This window comes from Malania oleifera, chromosome 9 (genome assembly GCF_029873635.1).
Source record: "Malania oleifera isolate guangnan ecotype guangnan chromosome 9, ASM2987363v1, whole genome shotgun sequence".
NCBI lineage: Eukaryota > Viridiplantae > Streptophyta > Magnoliopsida > Santalales > Ximeniaceae > Malania > Malania oleifera.
Window position 1 is genome coordinate 38,104,059 of NC_080425.1, and position 21,273 is coordinate 38,125,331.

Below are 21,273 nucleotides of genomic sequence, written 5' to 3' on the forward strand. Positions count from 1 at the left end.
CGACAATTTTTTTTTTTTTTTTTTTAAATCTATAGCTAAAAAAACATATATTATAGCATTTGAAAAATTGTTGAGATTGTTTACAATAACTATGGAGTCTTTAATTACCTTATGTTTGAGAGAATTCTTGTAGAATTGGATAAAATGTAATACAACATTATCTAAAATTTTGTTCAAATTCAAGGATATTCAAATTTAATATCTCAAATTCATGCTCTTAAATGTAACTTTAATAAATTTAAAATTTTCACACTTAGTATTTCAATATTAATTAATTTTCAAAAGTATATAGACGTATATGTTTGAGTTTGTAAATGTCTTATTTATATTATTTTTATCTCTGTTATTAGAAAAGGGATTTCTTTTTTTTTTTTTTAGTATGATTTGAATATCTCTAAAATTTCAATAAACAAAATTTTCTATAACCATCTATGTATATTTTAAAAATATTTATATGACTATTCATAAATATTCTAAAAAATATTCCTAATCACCCATAATTTGTCTAAAATAATATTTTATAATATATTTATTTATTATTATTTTTTTTAAAAAATATGTTATTATAATTATCACTCTCTTGCCTGATGAGTTTTTTCTCATTTAATTATTAAAGTAAAATAAAATATTAAATAATACTCTAATTGAGAAAAAAATTCCCAAACTGATGCTCCCGTAATCTCGCAACTTGGTGCTGTGAGATTGAAAGCTCCAGCGAGTGGGAAGGTGACACGTGGCAGAGTAAATCTTGCAGGACCAAGTTACGAGATTTACTTTATCCAATTAATTCTCGCATGTTCTTCCTGCGAGATTTACCCCATATATATATATATATATATATTTGTAAAATAAAAAAGGCTTTATAACCAATTAAAAAAACAAAATATTTTAATTCGACGTTAATAATGGAAAATTTGTTTTAATTGTAAAGAAATTATAAAATATTTTCCAAGGAAGGCTTTTGAATGTACTTAATTTTTTTGACAAAAAAATTATCGATTATTTGGAAAAAAAATTCAAAAAAATAAGTATTCTTTACAAATAAATATATTAACAATAGTTATAATAGATAAAATTAGTTTTAGATAAATATTTTGGTATATAAGTATTTTTTGTAAAACATTATTTTCGTTGGAGCATAAATTATTTAAATCTCAAGGAGTTAATTTTTTAAAATATTCCTATTTAATTTATAAAATTTAAATTTTTAGAATTATTTATTCATAATTACAAATTATTATCGTAAAATTGGAGTATTAATCAAAAGAACTTGATATTTACAAACATTTTTGAAAAAAATTTAGAAGATATTGATAGATATTTACGAATCTAATTTTACTTACTTAATAATTGACCCCTAGTTAAATAAAAATGAAAAAAAAATTATTTTGACTTATCTGAGTGGGTAAAATCCTTAAAAACCATACTTAACTCGATCTAATATATATATATATACTGTGACATTAAAAGCTCACATTATTAATTGTTTTATATTGTCAAGATAAATTAAAACCAAATTTATAATTAGTCTACAAACCAATCAACAAGTAATAAATAAGTGAACTAAATACACTTAGGAAAATTACAGGTTGGTACCGACTCTATGAAATCAAAGTTATTATTATGACCTCCAGCAATTTCAAACGCTTCTAGATGTTGCGATACCATTCAAACTTAAAATAAAAAAAAATTTCTATCCATTGTCATTTTGGGTTGGCTTCCGCACTTTGCATGTTGCAACATATAACTGTTATGTATCATTTTTTACATTTGGCAAAATTTAATTCTTTGGAGCAAATGTCTAATCTTTCACTATTTAGTTAAATAAAAGTTATTTTATTCATCTAAATTTAATTTGATTTTTATATTCACTTGACTTAATTTTTAAATCCATTAATCGCTAGCAATAGTTGGTAAGTCAAATATCCTGCGAAACAAATTTTTTTATTGGACCAAAATAAAAACTAGTCACACAAAAAGAAACAAACAACTAAGCAGACAGATTAAAAAAATAAATAAACTCAAAGACCAAATTCAAGAGAATGAAGTGTGCACAAGACACATGACTGTATAAATGAAATGAAAATAATCAAATGTTATACAAGTGAAATGAAAATAATCAATGATATACAAATGAAATAAAAATAATCAATACTATACAAATGAAATAAAAATAATCAATGATATACATACAAATGAAATGCAATGAAAATAATGTTAAACTACTCGGTGCCGCAGCGAGGTTGTCTCCGGGGTCGTGGTGGCTACCGTCTGCATCTGCCCTCTCCTTGCTGGTCATCTGCATCAGGTGTCCTGTCCCGTTGTCCTGGATGTGGATCATCTCTACCAAGAGGTACTTCGTAATCATCATCCATGCAAAGCGCAAGCGGTGAGAACTGATATGATGTCTCAGGACGAGAATGAGGCGGCATAGCGGGTGCATCGACCTCCTCCCCATAAAAAATGTCGTCCAATAAAAATGACATCGATGGGGTGGCAATAGAGTCAGATGGGGCGTCAGCCGGTCTACTGGACTGTCCCGCAATATCAGTTGCAATGGAAGGCGCATACGGTGCTGACGAACTGAACACGTACTCCACATGTACAATTGGCGGCGAGGAGATGGGACTCACTGGACAACTAGAGGAGACATGTCGTCCTCCTCATACTGGAGCTGGTCTCCCTCCTCGTGTTGGTACATCATGTCGAGCAGCTGGGATCCATCGACCGTCCTCGTGGACAAGGTTCAATGCAGCACTCATCAATTGATGGATAGCAGGATCTGACAAGATTTGATTTGCCTTATATACTATGTTAGCCTGCAGGATATGAAAATATTTGGTTAACCCATGCAAATCGTAACATATAAATAACAAAAGGAATTTTGGGTTAAAGTCTTCTTACGAGGCTCAAATATACAACAGCGGTCCTATCGACGAAGCGGCGTGTGATGGACCTATACCAAGTGAAGTATGGGTCATCTAGACGCATCAGACCGTCCTCCGCCACTCCTGGTACGATGTAGTCTTGCCAATGCTTCCACACAGTAACGAATATCGCATGTGTAATCGCCCAATTTGTGATCCCTCAACCGCACCCATCCATGTCGTGGAGGTCATCCCCAACTATATCTACCCCTGATATCAGAAAATGGTTGGGAATGCCCTGTCGATACCTGAATTGCCACATGACTCGGTCGAGGTGATACCACTCGATAATATGAAAGCATATGAGTGGCACTCGGGCTACCCACAGGTCACTCCCGACACTGCATAGTCAGGAGGCAGGTTGGCTAGAATCTCAGCCGTGTAGGGTCTCCATAGGAACTGCACTTAAACATAAACAAAAGTTAAGTGAACTATACATACCTGAAAGAAAGAAAGAGAATACTATGAGATATACTTTAATTGGATTATACCTCATGATCCCGATGCATGTCCAACTCGAACCTATACCAAGGTAATGTGTGTAACACAACCGTCGGTGCTCTCAAGTCGTCCCTCCATCTGTATAAGATGAAATGTAAGTTTCCGAATGTAACGAAAAGTAAGTACTACAAATTAGTATTTGTAGTGCTTATAAAGTGAATGAAGAGGGACAAATGTTGTTGGAACTAACTAGTATGCGAGTGGGAGTGGGTCAATCGGACGACCGTCCTGACCCCTATGAATCTGCAGGAAACCTCGTCGCGTAGGAGCTAAGGACGGAAATCTCTCCCAGGCCCAAACCTGTAGTAGGTGAAGTGGGCCAGCAATTTGTGTCTTCAAGTGGTGAGCGGCGCGACACATCTCCCTGTATAGCCAAGCCAAAGTAGTGGACCCCCAACCGTATGAGCGACACCCTCCCAAGTCCGCAAGAAGTGGAAGGAACATCAGATGCGCATAGCTGCCTGAAACGTCACAAAATATGACCCCACAGATCAAACGCAACAAGTGGGCTTGTGCACGGCATGCTATAGTCTGTGCATCTGCATCTGCCAGGAGCTGACGAAAGATATCTCCCTCAAGGAATTGCATACGGATCTGTGCACCAACCATTTCGTTGTCGAGTGGCACAACTCCCAACAAAATGCTCGCACATATTACGCAGGGCGAGTCATCCCTGACGGTTCGTAGGTCCCTCTACTAGCCCAGTAGTATGACTAGTGACGGGTCGTCGATCAATCGGCAGCTCAAACAAAATGGCGACATCCTGGAGTGTGACAGTCACCTCCCTATGAGGTAGGTGGAACATGTGCATCTCAGGTCTCCATCGCTCCACCAATTCTGTGATGAGATGCCAATCCAGCTGGATATGGACAATCCGATAAATACCATAAAACCTAACATCGCGTATCAAGCAGACGATCCAGTAGTCTGCCTCCAAACAGCGCTTCGCAAACTGCGTGCCCCCTCAGCAGAACAAGGGGTCGGCGTGCCCATTAGCCCACGCTCGGCTGGCTTGGGGATCATCGCCTATCGTCAAGACGCTTGGATGAGATGACTCTGAATCAATCCTGCAAAATGCATCATCGCATTATAATAAATATATACAAAAGAAGAAGTGTCTGAATGAGTCCCAAAGTGCCGACGATCTCAATGCGACGGTCCAGCTGCATCCCTGGGTTGGGTCCTTCTCGGACACCTTGTGTGATTATGTCTTTTTTGATGACATATACTGCACGTGCTCCTCTTCCTACCTTCCCTTTCGGCAACATGCCGTCTATAATTTGAACATTTTCCCATTTTTACCATGTCCCCGAAACGTTTGCAAACAATGTAATAATCCAGTCTGAGCATGCGAAAACCTATAATATCTACCAGCATGCAATTCACATCATTGCATCACCCATGCATAAGGCATTCAGATTAATATGTCACTGAAATTTATTATTAATTTTTTATTGGATTAAGAATTAAATAAGTTATATTAAAAATAAGTTGCTTGATTTTTAATTTTTAAATGAAAGCTCTAAACTAAATAAATAATTTTCACCCCTTCACTTTATCACCTAAGTACCAACAATCTTGATACGTAACTTAAAAAGATAAGAAATGGAATCTTGACAAATTTATGGAACCTCTTCTAATAAAATCATGACATTAACATGAGGATGTGATTGAATTTGCTATTTATTTTTACATGTTTACATATTTATTACATATAAATACAATATAATTTAAAATAATTAAACTTCCATTGCCACACATTTCTATGTATTCTTCATTAAATTTTGGATAGTTTTGTAAGTTTCTATAAAGCTTATTTTTAAATTCTTTAGAAATTCTTATTAACTGCAATTTGAGAAGTTTTAAGCCGTTTATATAAACTCATTTCGGAAAATATAATTCAATTAGCACTTTCACTTTATTCTACCATAGGATTAAATAACTCAATTGAGTTTAAAAAATTATTATCTCAATGCATGCTTCTTATTGTCCTATCCCCCCCCCCCCCCCCAACTGGTACCATATTTTTATATAATTTATTACTACCACTATGCACAATATGACATAAAATTATGAATAAATAAAATAAATAAGTTTTTCAGAAAATTAAAAACATATATTATGAAAATATCCAGCATATGATTTCAAGTGCTAAGTTAGGAAGTAAATTATAACAAAATTTAAATGATATTTAAGGGATCAATGGAACAACTGAATCTTCAGTTTCAAAACTTGAAGTGGAATACAATTTTAGACAAGTTGACTAATTTGAAGAGTACAAAAGATCATAAAGCAAAAGTTATACGGACAGCTATTATCTATAATATATGAAAAGTGATGAATTTGGTTGTAATTGAAGGAGACACTAAAAATATGAAACATAAGATCAAACAAGCTATTCAAGAAACAAAAATTCATTAGAAATGTAATTCTTACAGTATGTAATTCATACATATAAAATATGACAATCACATGTTATATATATACATCAAGAATAAGATTATTTTTTATTACATAATAATATATTTATTATTATCATTTAATAAAAACATTTTAATGTAAGTTAAAATAATAAGAACATAATTATCAATTAAAATTTTAATTAAAAATATTTTTAATTTTAGTGTAAAAAAGATTAGAAACTAATCATATATTTTAACATATTAATTATTGATGCAATATAATTTAATTTTAAAATTAAGAAAAAAATCATCTATTAATTATTGGATCTAAAATTATCAATATAGCATCTCATGATTGTTGAACTATATGCATTGGATCTAAAATTATCAATATATCATCTCATGATTGTTATATATATATATATATATATATATATATATATATATATATATATATATATATAAATTTCCAATACACTTATAATAAAAATTGCAATAGAAAAATTAAATGGAAAACAAAACAAAATATAATACATACCTCAAATTTGGGAGTTTGAAATAAAAACCTTCAATCAATGAATTGAAGGTAATTTAGACTAAATACTGCACACTAACAAATCAACCAATCAATCAAACAATATGTATTTTCAATTCAAAAAAATAATGAGCTTAAGGTTTCAAAGACCTAACCCCATCTCCCCCTTTTATAATATTCCTCCTCAAGCAACTCGTGCTAGCAACGTTCACGAGCAGCAACGTTAACCCTTCGCCAACGGTAACCTGCAGTGTCTGGTCTCTACTCTCTACTGCACTGGTGTTGGCTACTCTGCAATGCAAAAGTTAATTGAAGGAGGAAGGGGCAAAAGAATGGGCGAAGCAAATCTCGTAGGACCAACTTGCGAGATTTGCCACGCGTCAGCTCATATAATTTCTGTGCAGCAAATCTCATAGCTTGGTTTTATGAGATTTGCTCAACCCTGTGCCACGCGTCACCTTCCCGCTCGCTGGAGCTTTAAATCTCGCAACTTGGTGCTGCAAGATTTGCTTAGCCCCGTGTCACCTTCCCACTCGCTGGAGTTTTAAATCTCGCAGCACCAAGTTACGAGATTACGTGAGCATTAGTTTGGAAAAAAACTCCATGACTGCCGCTTGTATGATATGATTTCTACTAATTATTAATTTTTATAAAAAATTTAAACGGCCTCTACGACGTGTCAGTAGCAGAGCGCGCTGGGTGCTAGAACTTGAAAGTAACCGCCTCTTCAAATTTAAGCGCTCTCTCCCTCTCCTCTCTTCTTCTCTCTCTCTCTCTCTCTCTCTCTCTCTCTCCGTGTTAAAGAAATGGCTTCCATCACTCGCGCTCGGCCCCTGCGATCTCCCGCTATTTTCGCCTCTCTCTCTCTCTCTCTCTCTCTCTCTCTCTCTCTCTCTCTCTCTCCTGTTGGTGTTGGCCATACAGGCATCGTCGTCTCAAGCTCTCTCGTTTTCTCCATCTGCTTTTCTTCGTGTCTCGCCTCCTCTCTCTCTGATCTTCATGAATCCCTTCGCTTCTTCAGGTATTCCTCGCCATTCTTATGAAGAAATTTAATTTCGCGCAATATGATTCCAGGGTTGCGATCTTCACATGTTTCTTTAAAAGAACAGAAATTCGACTTTTAATTAATGATTGTGGTGTCATTTAACTTTTTGTTATCTGTCTAGATGGGTGTGTTGTAATGAGCATTTTGGGAATTTTGAGGAGTCCTGATTCTATCTCTCTGTTCTTGTCACTTCTTTTGATTGCTTGGTTGGTTCGTTTCATTTATCCCTGTATTTCAGTGTGGTGTTTGATAGTTTTTTTTTAAAATAGTGAATTAAAACCTCTTATAATCAAACTCTGGCATCTTGTTATTGAATTTACTCCTTCCAAAATCAATCCGAGGCCTTTAGGCCTTTAGAAAAATATTGTAGGCCTAAATGAAAACAGGGAGTCCCAACTAGGATTTTAACATGACCTCAGAGTTTAGAACACCAAAGATTTCTAGTCCTGCATGTTGTAAATATCACAGATAGTCTTCTTTGATACTCTGTCCTTGTCCATGACCAAGCTCGAATGCTAGAGTCAATGGGTTTCATTCAAAAAGGGAAATAAAAATGGAGATTCATAGTATGGCAATGATAATCACTTTACTTTGATCATGCTTCACGTGTTACAAAATGGCTGGGCATGGTTGAGTACCTCAAAGAAAGATGATCCCCCTACTCAGTTTTGTTTTACTTTTGCTGTTAAGCAAGAAAAACCACCTGATCAGAACCATTAATATCCAAGCAATGGATGATTGTGCTGGTCTTACTAACAATCAGTGAAAAGGCTTGACAACTTTTCATCTGGACTGGAAAGAACCCATTTTATTACACCTGAACCATGTACTCTACTGCCTGTTCTACAAGTCTCTTTGAAACAAATGTTTCCAGAACACATATTTCCTAACTGAATACTGCTTGGAATTCTGGAATGCTCATGAGAAAAGATTGTCTGTAGTCAGAAGTGATGGGTCATCACTAATCCAAACGTTTCGTCTGGGCTAACAACATTAAGCCATAGCACTCTTCCTATGTCTAGCCTGCACACTTCCATATGAGTCCTGCATGTTGAATGGTGTATTTGAAGGGGATAAATAGCTTCAATGAGAATTAGAAATGGGACATCCTGACCTATAGCTCTGGTACCATGTTAAGTGATCACTAAGCTCAAAAGCTTAAGGAGTTAGGTTGTGGGCCAACAATGTCCATCAAGTCCTTAACTGCTCACCTCTCTCCACTTTGAACTTGCTGAAAATTGCTCATTTCTGAGATTCCTTACTGCAAACCATGTCTGTGGTTGCCCACCACCTTGGCACAGAAAGATTAAGCAATGACTATATCTTTCGGTGTCTTTAAATGCCAAAAAATGTTTCCTTTCCACGTCAAAATTTAAGGACTATACAATTTCTATTATAACCTACCAACTATAGCGGAAGGGAGTATATTGCAGTATGTAGAAACAACACATTATAAGTGGGATTTAGTTCCATGCTTCAGTGGATTTAGTTCCATGCTTCAAAAAAGACTTGTTTTCCCACAGAGAGAGAGAGAGAGAGAGATTTATTTCAACTGGTAGATTAAATTCCTGCGGATAATATCCTTACCTACTGATGTCAAACAGCAATTTTTCTAAGATTGATCTTTAACCCCCCAAAACTGCCTCAATTTTTTTTTCCTTAAAAGAAAGCAGTACTGTTGTGCTTCAATTGATCATGAGATGATCTAAAATGTTGAAGGATGTCATTATCAACTCAGGAATGAAAGATCTATAGATTTCCATCATCTTCTATTGAGTTGCTTTTAATTTATTTTAATTGTATTTTGACCACAAAAATATGTACAAGCTTTGCTTATGGATAGGAATAGGAAGTGAGGTGCAGTGTCCTGTTGATTAATATTTATATTTTTAAAAAAAAATTAGTGAAAATTTTTTTCATGCACAAAATAAATTATAAATTTATAATATGAATGGCTGTAGCTTGCTCCCTGTCTTCTTTGTTGCCCTCGCAAGAGATTGGGTTACATTTTTTTTTTTTTTTTTAAACTTTAAGCACCCATTTGTAAAACGCATTGCATCAAGATCCTGAATTTCTTGAACAAAAAACAGGAGACAAAAGATAGGAATGGGTTATGGAGCAGGTTTGCTGTTTACGCATATTACATTATTTGCTAAGTTCTGTTAAATAAACAAATGTAGATTTCATAAACATACTCACTATGCATTTAAGCCTAATTGGAACTTAGCTATTGAGATTTTAAAGTCACGCTTGATAAAGAAAGTAGATTTCACTAGGTTTATATTTTTTTTAGGTATTTCACTGTGCTCAGCTGCAGATTAATTTTGCTTGGAAATATTATATCATCTAGAGAATCACAGTCAAAGGTTGAAGTTCAATTTGACATCAAGGATCAGTGAGACAGTTCAATCTGAATCCCCTTCCCCCCACCCTGACCAAAAGGGGGAAAAAAACACTCTTTTTATGCACCATGTAATGGACCTAATTTTCTAACCTGGACAGGCCAAAAATGTGTAAGAGCGCATGCTTGTATTCTGATGGAATTAGCACATGATGGATGAGATCCAGTAATACTTGAGACCTATCCTTCAGGAAATAGTGTTTTGAAGGTTTTCATATGGTGCCAATGCTTATTTTGTTTTATTTTATATATTTTACATATTAACAAAACTGGGTAGTTTCTGTTATTCTAGAAAAAAGTTTTGGTTTGGATGTCATTCCTTTTAGGTCTTGTTAGTGTATTTCCTCTTTTATGTTCAACTATTTTCAAAATTTTGAGCATTCTAGAGGCTGTGTATAAAGAGCATACTGATCAGTCTAATAACTTGAACGTTTAAAGTGTTGCACGTTATTGACTGCTGGGATATTTTTTCCTTTTTTCCTTTTTTCCCTGGCCAAATTTTAAAGGAGAAGGGCACTTCTTTATGTCCATGGTCTTATGGAAAGTCCAACTTCACAAATTTTAAATGAATGTGTTTCATTAGGGTCATAAATAGAAACTGGCTAGCATAAAAAGAATGTCCATTATTTAGCCTGAATATGAATCTGTATATATGTTTGTGTGTCCATCAATATAATTTAGAGGTGGGGGGGGGGGGGGGGGTAGATAAAGTGTTCATTGGGAGAGAGGAAGAGGGTGATGCAGTGTCCATTCAATTGCAGTGTTCCTCCAAGTACATGTACTTGCGTGTGTGTTTGTGTATGGTTGTGCAAATGGTTAGAATCTGATCCTTTTTCCTTTCTTGATGTTCCAGTGAAGAGCAAGCTTTGGATCAGTTGAATCAGTGGCGGGTCTATGTAATAGTTTTGCACAGCTGCATTTATGTTACATGTTATTTGGGAAACTCAGTTAGGGAGGCAAAGAGACAGCTTCAGAATATGAGCCTTTTTGTTTTTTTATGAGTGAAGTTGGGATACGGCATTGGTCACTTCTGGCGGACTATTTTATTTCATGTGAAGCAAGAAGAATTGTGGAATTGTTTTTATTTTGATTGGTTGGTGCTCAGGCTTTGTGTTTTAAATCTCTTCTTTGTGCTGAAATATAAGTTGTGGCTTCTTCCAAAACAAAAATTAATATTTCAGAATTTTAATAATTTTAATTATAAAAATACACGTGGGTGGCCCTCATTTGTTTACATCTTGACATAATAAATTAAACTAATGCCCACATTAAAATTCACTTGTTGTCTGCCTCTCACCCCTTTAAAATATGCTCTGAGTTAGTTTTAACTCTTCTTTAATTTTTATTAATCAAAGGTTTACATACTGTAAATAGATTTCCTAATCAAAGTTTAGTACTCTTACTTCATGGCTTATCTTCTGTTTGGATTACTTAGGGCACACAAGAAAGCACTTTTTTCCTTTTGAATTCCAAATACTCAAGATCTTATTCTGCATCTATATTATTAATTTGAAATTTAGCATGTAATTATTTTATTTTATTTATTTTTTACGAAAAATGGAGTTCAAATTTTTCATGAAAGGAAATAGAACATAATGGACTTAGCACTTCCTTATTCATCCATGGATAAAAAAGGTATATCCTCATAAAAATAATGTTTTGGCATGCCTGAAATGTGAACTAAGAAGACAAAAATTATCTAATTATTTGTGTTGCCAACCTTTTTCTTACCAAATAATAACCTTGCCTTTATACACAAATATTTTATCCTGTTCGTGCAATGAGATGAAGTTTTGGCTTCATTCAAGTTTCTTTTTATAATCTGATGTTAGTTTTTGATTGTTTAAACCTATGGAATTATTTTCAGTCAGAAAGGGATGCATTAAGGATTGGGTCCTTGCCTATTTCCGAGTTGTTAATGGACAGTGACTCTTACTTTCCCCCAGTAAGCCCAAGGGGTGGAGTTGGGGTTTTTGGGGAAACTATGTTTTTGCATGGAGAACTGGATTTGCGGATATTAGAAGCGAAGTCTCTTCCAAATATGGATTTAGCATCAGAAAGAATGAGAAGATGTTTTACTATGTTCGGGCCCTGCACATCTCCCTTCGGAAAGAAACATAGAAATAAACATTCGGGTGGGCATTCTATTATTACCAGTGACCCTTATGTGTCTGTTTGCCTGGCAGGGGCTACTGTAGCTCAAACTAGAGTAATTGCTAATTCTGAGAACCCTCTGTGGGATGAGCACTTCTCTGTGCTTGTTGCTCACCCTGTTGCAAAAGTGGAGTTTCAGGTTAAGGATAATGATGTTCTTGGGGCTCAACTTATTGGAGTGGTGGAGATTTCTGTAGAGAAAATAATCTCAGGAAACACAATTAATGGTTGGTTCCCTATTGTTGGTTCTTATGGGAGTCCCTTGAAACCATATCCTGAGCTGCATCTTTCTATTCAGTTCAGGTCAGTTGGAGAAAACCCCATGTACAAGGATGGTGTTGGTGCTGATCCAGACAATTTAGGAGTGCCTAAGACATATTTTCCACTCCGAAAAGGAGGGAATGTGACACTTTATCAGGATGCTCATGTTCCAGATGCAACGCTACCTGAAATTTTACTTGATGATGGAAAAGTTTTTCAGCATGGTAAATGTTGGGAAGACATTTGCCATGCCATTTTAGAAGCTCACCACCTGATATACATTATTGGTTGGTCCATATACCACCCTGTAAAGCTTGTGCGAGAGCCAACGAAGCCATTACCTGCTGGAGGAGACCTTTCTTTGGGAGATTTGTTGAAGTACAAGTCACAAGAAGGGGCTCGTGTGATTCTTCTGATTTGGGATGATAAAACTTCACATGACAAATTTCTTTTGAAAACGGTAACACTTGTTATGCATTTGCATGCCCATGAAAATTATCTTACTTAATAAACAAATATATTTGGTTAGACCATTAGATGCTGAAAGTTGTGTTTGGTGTTGATGAACAACTTATTTTGTGTCATTGTGTACATGAATAATCATTTCTATGCTCCATTGTGGTAGATAAATGGAGAGGACGACTTTCAATCTTGAATTACATTTGGGTATATGTGTGTGCTCAATAATTAATTATGGACTTTGAATGCAGGAAGGCGTCATGCAGACACATGATGAAGAAACTAAAAAATTTTTCAGGCACTCGAGCGTCCATTGTGTTCTCTCTCCTCGTTATGCCAGCAATAAGCTTAGTATTTTCAAACAACAGGTGTGGAATGTTATCCCCCTATTTGGAGAACAAAATCAAGTGGTGTTATAAAAGCTATTGCGCATCGATAGATTGCTTAGGATAAGATCCTTACCATCATTGGCCACTTGTTTTCCGTTGCTGCTATTATTTATTCTTTTAAGTTAGAAAAGTTAGTGAGAAACCCATTTATTGTGTTGTACTCTTTTAACTATATTCTTATTTACTGATCTGAATTAACCTTCTAGTCCAGGTAGTGGGAACCCTTTTTACACATCATCAGAAGTGCGTACTTCTTGATAGTCAAGCTAATGGGAATAACCGAAAGATAACTGCTTTTATTGGTGGCCTGGATTTATGTGATGGCAGATATGATACTCCGGAGCACAGGCTCTTTAGTCATCTTGAGAGTGTCTTTGAAAATGATTTTCATAATCCGACATTTAATGTAAGTGGTTATTACTTATTATACATCTCTAGTACTTGCATGTAAGGCTGCTTTTTATACGTCGTTGCATAATTACTTCAAGCTAGATTGTTTCTGGAATTTTTTTTGTGAACCCTGGTCACTCCATGGCCTTATGTGGGAATTTATAACATATTTGGCACTGTTAGTATGACATAACTTCGTCAAAAATGAAGCTTGTTTGCAACCCTTGTCGTACTTTGTGTTTATAATGTTCTTTTTGATTCTTAGGGATGGCAGGATAAATTATTTCTTCTTGTCAGAATTTTTGAATTTGGGCTTGTGAATATACTGAAGTTGCTTCATGTATCATCTCCTCTCTTTTCTTGGGGTATTGGATGTAATTGGCATGTTTAAATGTGCCTGTTTATCGTTTTGATGCTACTGACATAGCATACATCAGGTTGCATTTGTTTTTTATATTATTTTAGATTACTTCATGATGGCCAATATTTGCAGACAATCTTATTATATGCTTGGTATCTAGGACTGGAACAGAATCTAATGCCATTTGATTTCTGCGTGTTTTTCATTCTTCTGCCCCCCCCTCATTCTGCTTCTTAAACCGAATGTGCTGTCAATTTTCAGTATGATGATAAATATTTTCAAAATGTCCCTTAAAAATGTTGTACTGAAAATTTGTATTCCCACTAATATGTATAGTCCCATGGCCGTGGCCCGAGACAACCATGGCATGATCTGCACTGTAAAATTGAAGGTCCTGCTGCCTATGATATATTGATAAATTTTGAACAAAGATGGAGAAAAGCCACAAAATGGCGTGATTTCAGGCTTAAAAAGGTTGCACATTGGCATGATGATGCTTTAATAAAGCTAGACCGCATTTCATGGATACTTACTCCCTCATCACGTGTTGGTGGGGATCATATTGTACGTGTTGTTGAGGAAGAAGATCCTGAGAACTGGCATGTGCAGGTGTGCCTCCTTTGGGAGGGTAGCTTTTCTTGAGAGTATTCTTTACCACATATTACATTATGTAGAAAGTTTTGAAATAGATTCTAACCCATATGTACTTTTTAGGTATTCCGGTCAATTGATTCTGGATCTGTTAAGGGTTTCCCGAAGGTTGTTCAGGAAGCTGTAGCTCAGGTAAGAACAAGACTGATGCAATGCCTTGTAATGCTTGTGGTATTCTATGGTGTTATAGTTAATTTTTCCAGCTTTTTAATGAAACTATATGCTGGTTGGTGTTTTGATGTGAGACTATGTGAGTGAAATTGTTCCTATAATTCCTCTTGCAGCATCTTATATGTGGGAAAAACTTGAAGATAGACAAGAGCATACATGCTGCATATGTGAAAGCAATAAGATCAGCCCAACATTTTATATATATAGAAAACCAGTATTTTGTTGGGTCTTCTTATTATTGGCCGTCATACAAAAATGCAGGTAATAAAGCACTGAGTTTTCAATTTTGTCATCATCTATACTTGCTAGCTCTTGTTGCTATCCTGATTGATTACTGCATTTATCATTTTTCAAGGCCCGATCCAGTTCTCACAAGAATGCCATTAGTAATGATATTCATCTCTATAGCTAGTTCATTATGTTGTATGTTTATATATATTTAGCAAGTTTAAAAAAAGGTTTGAAGTTTGTCTTCCAACTGACATCGATCAGCATGAGTGTATTTGACTTTTACACCATCTCATATTCAGTTTTGCATTAGATCGGATTTGGTGAACAACATTAGGTGCAGCTAGACCCATTTTGACTAACTACATGATCCTTCATTAGAATGTAGCAGGTTCTTCTTTGCAGAAGGAACATTAAATAGTGACCATTGCAGTCCTCAAAAGTTAAGTTTGTATGGAGCAGCATATTATGTACATGTTGAAAAGAATGTTACAATACAATTTACATTCTTAACAGGAGGGTGAGCTGGCATTGCCAGTTCATCTGATTAATCAAGCATGGAGCCTATTTAGTTCTCTGTTTAGAAATACAAGAGATTTGGTATTGAACGTTTAGGTGATCCATAGTAGCTAGTTATTTTTCCCTGTTTTTTTCCTCAAAATTTTCTTTGATTCCCACATTTCCCTGAACTTTACTTTCTGTATGCTTCGACTGGTTTATGCCTAAACATCATTAAGAAAAACCCTAGGTTAGGCCTCTTTCTTTAAGAAAGAAACCAGCTCTGTTAATTTTAATGTCTGACCTACCCTCTTTTCTTTCTTTACCTGTATCCAGTCCACAATTTTACCTAAAGCTACTATGCAAGCACCACCTTGACAGTGGTGGATCTTGAAATTATATATATATTTTTTCCTTTTGGGGGGAGGGGAAGGGGGGAGGGGGGACTATATGCTGAAAAATATTATTGAAAATGTTCATGTTTATAATTTTTTTTTTGATCTGAAAATTATAATTATATAAGATCAAAATGGATATGTGCAGCTACACTGGGCATACCCAGGAGAGGAGCATTTAGCTCCATCCAATCAAAGTACTATCTACAACAAACAGAACTACATCAAACCTGGGCATACCCAGGGGCCTTAAGGCCAAAATAACTACAACTCAAAAATTCAATAAGTGACTACAATCAGTCACTCCAGAAAAATCAGAACCTATCAACCAATCAAGTGCAATAGGAAGGGAATTTGTCATACACAACTCGATAAATGTGGGTCTGGATCACTTTGGCATTCGGTTGAGTAACAGCCCCCTCAAATTTCTTTTTGTTTCTAAAATGCCACAAGTAGTACACTGTATTGGCCAAGCAAGCTTTCTTAGCTACCGCTTGAATTCCAGTACCTCTAGCCTCCTTATGTAGCCATTTAAGGCTAGCCTTGATAGTTGACATACTTCTAGAAATTCTCAACCAGCCCCTAAGATGGTTCCAAACCATTGAGGACAACCTGCATTTGAAAAATAGATGCTCATTTGTTTCCAATTCAGTGCGACAAAAAACACAAGTTTTATCAATCCCATCCCCATTGTATTTATCACAAGTAAGCAGCTTCCCCACTGTAGCCAACCACAGAATGAAAGAATGCTTTGGGGCACAACCATTCTTCCAGATCAGGTTCTGCCATAGAACTCTTCTTCCTTTATTTCTCCAGAACTGGTATGCATCAGTGCACATGAATTGCCCATCCATATCCCCGTTGTTTTAACTGGATCTCAGCACTGGTAATGTCCCTGCACTGAAGGAGCAGCAGATCTTTAATCTCTATCAGCTTATTAAGGAGTGGAGAGTCTTCATGCTTAGCTGAAGCTTCCCAAATACTTCCACCTTTCAAATAAACATGACTCACCCACTTTGACCAAAGAGCATCCTTTTTGTTGTGGATATTCCACAAGGTCCTAGTGAGGAGAGCCCTGTTCCATAATTTTGGGTCCATAACCCCTAGTCCACCCAACTATTTAGGCAAGCAAACATCCTTCCACGCAACCAAAGGTCTCCTCCTGCCACCCCACAAGAAAGCCCTACAAGGTTTGACAATGTGAGCCAAAACAGAATGGGGAATAGGGAAAATAGAAAGCCAAAAACAGTCAACCCCTTGTAGCACAGAATTTATGAGCTCAAGCTTTCCAGCATAGGATAGAGTGTGCCTTGAGAAAAGTGTGATGAGTTTAATCTTGTGGAGGCCAAATGAATTCCCAATTATCTGAAGGGAAACTCCCCCAGTGGAAAACCTGTTAAGGCCTTCAGTTCCTCCAGTTTGTTTCCAAAAACCCCTGCACAGTACATATTTGATTTAGACAAGCTTGCCCTCAGCCCTGAGCAATCAGAGAAGTCTCCCAAGCACTCCATAATCTTCTTAACTGAAGAATAGTCACCTCTTGCAAACATGATTAGGTCATCAGCAAAAAAAAGGTGAGAAATCTTAAGATCTCCACATTTGGGATGAAATTTAAAGTCTCGGTCACTCTCCAGGTTCTTTAAAAGCCTTGAAAGATATTCCATGCAAAGAACAAATAGATAGGGGATAGGGGATCACCCTGTCTAAGCCCCTTCTTCCCCTTGAAGAAACCATATAAAACCCCATTGACGGAGAGAGAGTAAGAAGTGGATGAAATGCACTGCATTACCCACCCCACCAATGCTGCAGGAAAGCATACTCTTCAGGAAACTCCATGAAACTGAGTCATAAGATTTTTTAAGATCAACTTTTATCATGCATCGAGGGGAATGCCTTTTTCTAGCATACTTCCTAACTAGCTCCTGTACTAGATAAATATTTTCCACCATATATCTTTGCTTTATAAAAGCTGATTGAGCATTATTTACAATCTCTTCCAACCCTGGCTTAATTTTGTTAGCAAGGACCTTGGCAATGACTTTATAAACCACATTACAGCATGAGACAGGTCTGTAGTCTTGAACTGTGTTAGCATGCTGTGATTTAGGAATCAACACAATTGCAGTTCTATTAAATTGCTTGAGAAGCTTCCCATTTCTGAAAAACTCCTTAACTGCCATAGTGAATTCATTGCCAATGATACCCCAAGCTTTCTTGAAGAACCCCGAGGTAAAACCATCTGGCCCAGGAGATCTGTCATCTCCAATGCTAAACAGGGCACTTTTAATCTCACCTTCAGTGACTTCAACATTTTACAGGCTTGATCTTCTTTCAGAGTAGGCCCATTAGCAATAACCAGGGGGCCCACAGGTTCACACTGTTCCTCCGTACCCAGCAGCTTCTTATAAAATGTCAAGAACTCCTCAGCTACCTGCTGTTGGGACCTGGTGCACTCACCATTCTCTTTGGTGATAGCAGCAATGTGACTTCTGGCAGTGTGCCTTCTCATTAAGGAATGAAAGAAAGCAGTACCCTGTCACTATTTTTAAGGAATTTGCATTTAGCTTGTTGGGCTAAGAAACTTCTGTTAGCTTCTTCAAGCTTGACAGCCTTTTCTCCCATTTCTCCACGAGCTCCCTCTGCAGTCTTCATTATCAGGGTTGTCATGCAGACCTTGTTGAGCATTTTTTAAGTCCAGACTAGCCATTTCAGCCCTTGTTGAGATATGTGAAAAATGCAGAGCATTCAGGATTTTCAGGGGCTTCTTAACAACCTGTAGCTTCTTGGCCAACCTGAATAATTTGCATCCCTAAAATCTGAGCTTCCAAGCAGACTTAACCACTTTCTGAAAATCTTCATGCAATGTCCACATATTGAAGAATTTGAAAGGCCTTCTCCCAAGGTTGTCTTCTTCTAACAGAGAGACAATGCATGAGGCATGGTCTGAGAGCACCCCAGGGAATTGAAATTCAGCATGTGTCCCCAGCCCCATTAGAATCCATTCATTAACAGCAGCTCGATCCAACTTACACCAAACTCTGTTGTTAGACCAGGAGAGGTAGCATCAGTTGATCTCACATTTGACAGCTTATTAACAGAAAAACACTCAGCGATATCTTTAGTTTCATATGCAGTAACTGAGTTACCATTCCTTTTCTCACAAGCCTGCATCACACAATTAAAGTCCCCCAGCAGTAACCATGGGATTGGCCTACCTGACCCCTTCTGAGTAATGCTCTGCCACAAGGGTCTTCTAGCAACCATAGTGTGGAGCCCGTGTACAAAGCTTACCTGAAAGCAAGTAGAAGAAATTAAACAGGTGACAGAGCAGTGTATTACCTGAGGTGATTTGTCTAACACTTGGATTCTAGATTTTTGAGGATTCCAAACTACCAAAATTCTATCAGCTTCATGAACATCAAAGTTGTTGACATTACACCAATTGGCTAATCTCTTCTTCATAAAGTCGTCCAGCTTTCTACCATTCAATTTGGTTTCGAAGATACTAAGCACATCAATCTTCTTTGATTTAATGAGGTCCAACACCCCATTGTGTTTCAGGGGCTTATTAAAGCCCCTGATATTCCAGCTTGCAATCTCTATTTTGATTTAGAAGGGGGCTTTAACCTCTTTCCAAAAGTTTGAATGTTGAATTGAGATCCCTTACCTTTCTTCTTTTTCTTAACTGGTACGAACTCTTCTACTCTTTCCTTCTCTTTAAACTTCTGTTTCAATATATCCACAAGGGTTCTTTGCCCTTGTTCTTATCAGTAACTCCTTCTTTTCCATTAGACTACATCAGCAGCATCAGAAATTTCTGTGTTGGTGTTATCACCACATACTATAGTTTCAACCTCTGCTTGTGGATCCGCTGGATTATCAGTGTCACTGTCAGCACCTGTATCTTTCTGGTCTTCCACTAACTTTATTCCAACAATCTGAGAGTGAACAACCCGATGACTACATTCAGCAGCATCAACAGAAGGACCCTCTTTACCCGTAAGGCCTCCACCAACCTTCTCTGAGATTACTTCAGATATAGGCTTTTTGCCTTTTTTCTTAATCCCTGGGTTTTTTTCATTTCCCTCCCTAGGATTGCAGAAGTTCTCTGTATGGCCAATTGCTTTACATCTTTTACAGAACCTGGGTAAACTTTCATACACCACCTCCTGCATTATGGATATATCATCAGGAAGCCACACCATAACATTGTGTTTCACCTCCTTTGCAATGTCTACTTCAACAAGAACCCTGGCATACGAAACCTTGTCCTTGTTAGTAGTTAATTTATCAGTGTACATTGGCTTACCAATCTCTGAGCATATTCTGCCAATAGCCATTGGAGTCCGCAACTCAAGTGGCAAGTTCTTCAGTTGCACCTAAACAGGGAGAGTAGTCCTTTGTTCAGAGTCAAATTGAAAGAACTTGGGCATCTTCTTCAATATCAGGGTCCTCCCATAAATCATGTAAGGGCCATTCTATAATACATTACAGAGGTCCTCTTCTCTCTGGAGCTTGAAAATTATCCACCCCTTATCATGTTGAATAGAGTCCACTTGTACTTTCCATGACCTAACTAGAGAGTTAAAAGCAGACTTACCTGGGTGCTTACCAGTGAAATAGTCGACCAGGTGTTTGCTTGACATCCCCACTGAATCAATCAGCTCTGAAGCTGGTATACGAGCACCATCACCATTTGCTGTAAAAGCTGGAATAGCACCACAATTCGAAGGGTTCCTGTTGTTTGCAAACAACTCAACCCAGGCAACCCTTTTGTTATTCCTCATAATTGTCCTCCCTACTTGGTTTCCTGTTGAGAGCAATCTCAACAGTGCTCTCAACAGGATTTTGCTTCTTTAAGATTGGCTCCTGAACCCTCTCACGAATAGTAGCAGTCCCCTCTGTATCATCCATAGCATTACTCATATCCTTCATACCCAATGTTTCTGATACGTAGGGCTCGTCATCATCCCACGACCTTCTCTTTCCATCCCTCTTATCACTGTTAACCCCTTCCATCTGCGAGCAACTATCCTCAGTTAACCCCATTTCTTCAAGTATTTTTTCATTCAACATCATAGGGATATTCTTCATTACCATATCCTTCTGTTTGCTGGTGGAAGGGCAAGCAACTATTCCCATCTGCTTCTGAAGTTTATCAAGAAGGTCCGAAGGAGTTTGCATGTCCCTCGAATCTCCTTGAGTATTCTGTAACACCTCTCCAGAAAGACAAGCAAACTCAGTAAGTATTTCATGATTCTTCTTTTTACTCCACAATCCTTTCTAACCCTTTAATCTCAATGAACTTCAATGCATATTTCACTTCTTTCTTCAAATCATCTTCCTTCTCAGATTTTCCTGGTGCCCTATTTGCAACGTTGCGACCCATGAGCACACCCAAAAATTCAATTTTCAATTCTGTAATCTGAGACAACACTCGAACACTGCTGGAGGTTGGGGAGACACCTTCGTCCACCTTCAAAAGTGCAAATCCAGCAGCCAAGA

At 36.8% G+C, this 21,273-nt stretch overlaps 1 protein-coding gene across 2 annotated transcripts in view; it reads left to right on the forward strand.

Annotated features, from left to right (window-relative positions):
* The first annotated feature begins 7,165 nt into the window (after positions 1-7,165).
* LOC131164141 (phospholipase D delta-like) overlaps positions 7,166-21,273 on the forward strand; it is a 46,864-nt gene continuing 32,756 nt past the window's right edge. Inside the window, exons 1-8 of one of the 2 annotated variants that reach the window (XM_058121126.1) lie at positions 7,166-7,386; positions 10,665-10,904; positions 11,679-12,686; positions 12,937-13,053; positions 13,286-13,480; positions 14,162-14,434; positions 14,540-14,608; positions 14,761-14,908. In XM_058121126.1, coding sequence (XP_057977109.1) covers positions 11,730-12,686; positions 12,937-13,053; positions 13,286-13,480; positions 14,162-14,434; positions 14,540-14,608; positions 14,761-14,908 — 1,759 coding nt within the window. In that variant the 5' untranslated portion in view covers positions 7,166-7,386; positions 10,665-10,904; positions 11,679-11,729. Of the gene's footprint in view, positions 7,387-10,664; positions 10,905-11,601; positions 12,687-12,936; positions 13,054-13,285; positions 13,481-14,161; positions 14,435-14,539; positions 14,609-14,760; positions 14,909-21,273 lie in introns of those variants that run through there. The other variant, XM_058121127.1, reaches the window with a different exon arrangement.